A 4,594-nucleotide genomic window follows, 5' to 3' on the forward strand; every position below is an offset into this window, starting at 1 on the left:
GAGGTGCATCAGATGGATGTACATAATGCGTTTCTGCATGGTGATTTAGAGGAAGAAATATATATGAAAATTCCACCTGGTTTTCATAAAGATAATATTGATATGGTTTGCAGGATGAAAAAATCCCTATACGGTTTGAAACAGGCTCCCCGGTGTTGGTTTGAAAATTGTCTAGCGCCCTGAAACAGTATGGATTTAAGCAGTCATACTCAGATTATTCTTTATTCACTCTTTCGAAGGGAGATTTGCAGTTAAGTGTCTTGGTATATGTGGATGATATGATAATTGCAGGGAATAATGTATTCGCGTTAAATAGTTTTAAAGCATATTTGAGTCAATGCTTTAAAATGAAAGATTTGGGTCATCTGAAATATTTTCTGGGATTGGAAGTTGCACGTAGCAAAAGAGGATTTTACGTCTGTCAAAGGAAGTATGCCCTAGATATCATTTCGGAAACAGGTTTATTAGGTGCGAAGCCCGCGGATTTTCCTATGGAGCAGAATCACAAACTAGCACTTGCAAGGGGGAAGGATCTTGAGGATGGAGAAAAGTATAGACGCCTAATTGGTCGATTTATATATTTGGCTGTGACCAGGCCAGACCTAGCTTATTCGGTTCATATTTTGTCACAGTTTATGCAAACACCAAAAGAAGAGCATTGGGAAGCAGCGTTAAGAGTAGTACGATACTTGAAAAAGTGTCCGGGTCAGGGAGTTCTTCTGCGTTCTGATAGTGCATTACAGCTTTAAGGATGGTGTGACTCGGATTGGGCAAGTTGCCCGTTGACTCGTCGATCTTTGACAGGATGGTTTGTGCTCCTTGGTCTCTCACCGGTGTCTTGGAAGACTAAGAAGCAACATACAGTTTCCCGCTCGTCTGCAGAAGCAGAATATCGTTCGATGGCAGCATTGACATGTGAGTTAAAGTGGTTAAAACAACTACTTAGAGATTTGTGAGTGGAACAAAAGCATGGTATGAATGTGTTTTGTGATAGTCAGTCCGCACTTCATATTGCACAAAATCCGGTGTTTCATGAGAGGACGAAACATATTGAGGCAGACTGTCATTTTATTCGAGATGCAATCAAGGAAGGAATTATTAATCCTTCATACGTGTCAACGAAGGTGCAATTAGCAGATATATTCACAAAAGCGTTAGGAAAGGCGCAATTCGAGTTTTTTCTTGGCAAGATGGGCATTCGCGATCTTCATGCTCCACCTTGAGGGGGGATGTTAAGATAGAAATAAAATAAGTAAGTTAGAATTATACTATAATACAAACTACTAATATCCTAATGTTGATAGAGTCACCGTATTAGTGAGTTAGCTTTACATATTTGAGTTAGGAATAGATACTTAGTTTGTACTATATATTTAACTTTGAGATATGAGAATAACAGAGTTTTGAGCTATATTTGACAATGTCCCATGTTCTTAATGCCAAGATCTTGTAAAAGTTGTTGTAGCCACATTACTTCACACACAGTTAGAGCCATGGCCCTATACTCAGCTTCAGCACTGCTTCTAGACACAACACTCCGTCTTTTTGATTTCCAGGGTATAGGAGATTCACCCAATAGAATGCAGAAACCTGAAGTGGACCTTCTTGTAGTCTGACATCTTGCCCAGTCACTATCACAGAATGCTGTTAGATGAGCACTGGACTTGCTAGCAAGCAAGAGCCCTTGACCAGGTGCACCTGATAGATATCTAAGAACCCTTTTGGCAGCTTGAAGGTGAATAGATGTTGGAGCATGCATGAATTTTCTTAGAACATGCACAGCGTAAGCAATATCAGGCCTGGTAATTGTAAGATAGATGAGCTTCCCAACCAATTGTTGATACACTTCAGGGTGAGGAAGAGATTCACCAACATCAGCAGCAAGTTTTTGATGGTTAGCTTTATAGTGAGACAACCCATATTCTTCCAAAAGATCAAGTGTGTACTTCTTTTGTGACAGAAAGATTCCATCTTCTGTTCTGTCAACTTCTATTCCCAGAAAACATCTCAGCTCTCCCATGTCTTTCATATGAAACTGACTTGAGAGAAATGCTTTTGCTGCATTGATTTCAGTGAGATTGGTTCCTGCAACAATTAGATCATCCACATACACAAGAATAATTGTCAAGTCTGATTCAGCTTCTTTGGTGAACAAGTAGTAGTCAGACTTGGATTGAGTAAAACCATGTGTTTTTAGTGCAGAGCTAAGTTTGGCAAACCACTGCCTAGGTGCTTGCTTGAGTCCATAGAGAGACTTGAGAAGTTTGCAGACTTTCTTTGTCTTTTGTGTTTCAGTTATCATCTCCCCCTCTTTTCTTACTTCAATTCTGCTTCCTATAGCCAGGTGGCATCTTCATATACACACTTTCCTGTAGATCACCATGCAAAAAGGCATTTTTAACATCCATTTGTTGCACATACCAGTTTTCAATAGATGCCACAGCAAGTAAAGACCTAACAGTGGTCATTTTAGCCATTGGTGCAAAGGTGTGCTCTTAATCAATCCCATAAGTCTGTTTGTTTCCAAGAGCAAAAAGTCTAGACTTATACTTGTCAAGATTACCATCCTTATAATACTTAGTTCTATACACCCATTTAGACCCTATGGTTGTATTTCCAGGTGGAAGATCAGTGATTTTCCAGGTTTGATTCTCCTCAAGAGCATCTAGCTCTTCATTCATGGCTGTCACCCAATTGGGATATTTTGTGGCTTGTTTGAAGTGAACTGGATCAGGGTTGGATGTGATCTTGGCTAAGAAAAAGAAGAATTTGGAAGTGAGGTTGGTATAGGTGGCTTGTTGAATTTTGTGTGGCTGAAAAACAAACACATTGTTTAATGTAGGGTAGTCTTTGTGCCAAGAGGGAGTTTTGTGGGGTCTGGAGGATTTTCTGATATCAGGTTGTGGTACAGTTTGAGGTTGAGGCACTACTACAGGTTCAGCTTGGTTAGTTTCTTCTTCCCTTTCATTTATTTCTCCTGTACTATCAGTATCTCCACAATTGTGAAATACAATGTGAGAGGTTTGTTCACTAGGATTTTGATTACAAGGTGTAGTATCAGACTTGAAACATTTGTAAGGGATTATGTTTTCATATAATCTAACATATCTGCTCACAAACTGCACATTGGTTTGCAAATTTAGAAGCTTGTAACCTTTTTGTGTATGAGGATATCCAAGAAAGACACATGGTACACCTCTTTCACTAAATTTATCAGTTACTCTACTTGGATTACTTGCCATTGCTAAACAACCAAACAATTTCATATGAGAATACTTAGGTTTAGTTTTGTTTAATACCTCAAAAGGCGACTTGTGATTCATAAGAGGTATAAGCAATCTGTTGGTGATGTAGACTACTGTAAGAACACAATCACCCCAAAATTGCAGTGGCAAACCAGCTTGAAACCTCAATGATCTAGCCATTTCCAATATGTTTATGTGTTTCCTTTCCACCCTTCCATTCTGCTGATCCCTATTCACACAAGATGCCTGATGTATGATTCCAAGTTTGGAGAAGAAAGGTCTGCATTTCTCATCATCAAATTCCAAGGCATTGTCTGATCTCAACACCTTTATATGCTTGCTGAACTGGTTTTTGCACATATTGGAGAACATTTCAATTACTTCAAATGCATCAGATTTAAGTTGAGTAGATGAACCCAAGTGGTTCTGGAGTGATCATCCACAACAGTAAGAAAGTATCTGTGATTACCCTTTGTACTGACCTTATAGGGACCCCAAATGTCAATGTGGACAAGGTCAAACACTTCCTTTGCCCTATTCTTGCTCACAGTGTAAGGAAGCTTAGTGAACTTAGCCAGAGGACAGGTCAAACAAATGTCAGTTTGAAGCCTGTTGAACCCTTTCAGATTGTTGATCTTCTGAATTTTTTCAATTGGAGCATGCCCCAGTCTTTGGTGCCACACAGTTGTTTCTTTCAATACAGGAGCTTCACTCACTAGTGAGGGGATCTTCATGATTTCAGCTGTGTTTGCACTCCTTTTTTCTTCTTTTTCTTCCTTTACTTTCTTTTTCAGTTCACTCACAACAGTTTCCATAGGTTCATTCACCAAATAATAGAGACCATTCACAGCTTTCCCAATACCTCTTATTGTTTGACTGTTTACATCTTGAATCAGACAATAAGCAGAGTAAAAATCTACTTTGCATCCATCATCTTGAGCCAATTTCTGAACTGAGAGCAGATTGTGCTTAACCTCTGGCACATACAATACATTCTTGAGTTTCATATTGTTTTTCAAACATACTACCCCACTGTGTGATATTGTGGATGTCTGACCAGTAGGTAAGTTGATTTGTGCTTCATTTCCCATTCTCACAGCTCCAGTTAAATTCTCACGACTTCCAGTCATATGATCTGATGCTCCTGAATCTAATTTCCATTCATTTCTTGTTTTACCTGCATAATGACAACTCACCATGCAGGCATAACTTGTATCCAACTCTTCATCTGTAATTGATCCCCCATTGTCATTCTTTTGTGAAGGAGATGGAAGCATCTTCATGAGAGCTTCAAGTTGCTGAACTGAGAAAGGTGAATTCACAGATTGAGATCTAGATTCACTCCCTCC

The 4,594-nt window shown here is 39.2% G+C and overlaps 1 protein-coding gene across 1 annotated transcript; it reads right to left on the reverse strand.

The window, feature by feature from the left end:
• Window positions 1–1,408: 1,408 nt before the first annotated feature.
• LOC110786019 (uncharacterized mitochondrial protein AtMg00810-like) lies at window positions 1,409–2,302 on the reverse strand. Its single transcript, XM_021990529.1, has one exon. It carries the CDS (start codon window positions 2,300–2,302, stop codon window positions 1,409–1,411), a length of 894 nt encoding a protein of 297 aa, XP_021846221.1.
• Between the last annotated feature and the right edge of the window lie 2,292 nt (window positions 2,303–4,594).

Source organism: Spinacia oleracea, chromosome 5, assembly GCF_020520425.1.
Source record: "Spinacia oleracea cultivar Varoflay chromosome 5, BTI_SOV_V1, whole genome shotgun sequence".
Taxonomy (NCBI): Eukaryota; Viridiplantae; Streptophyta; class Magnoliopsida; order Caryophyllales; family Amaranthaceae; genus Spinacia; species Spinacia oleracea.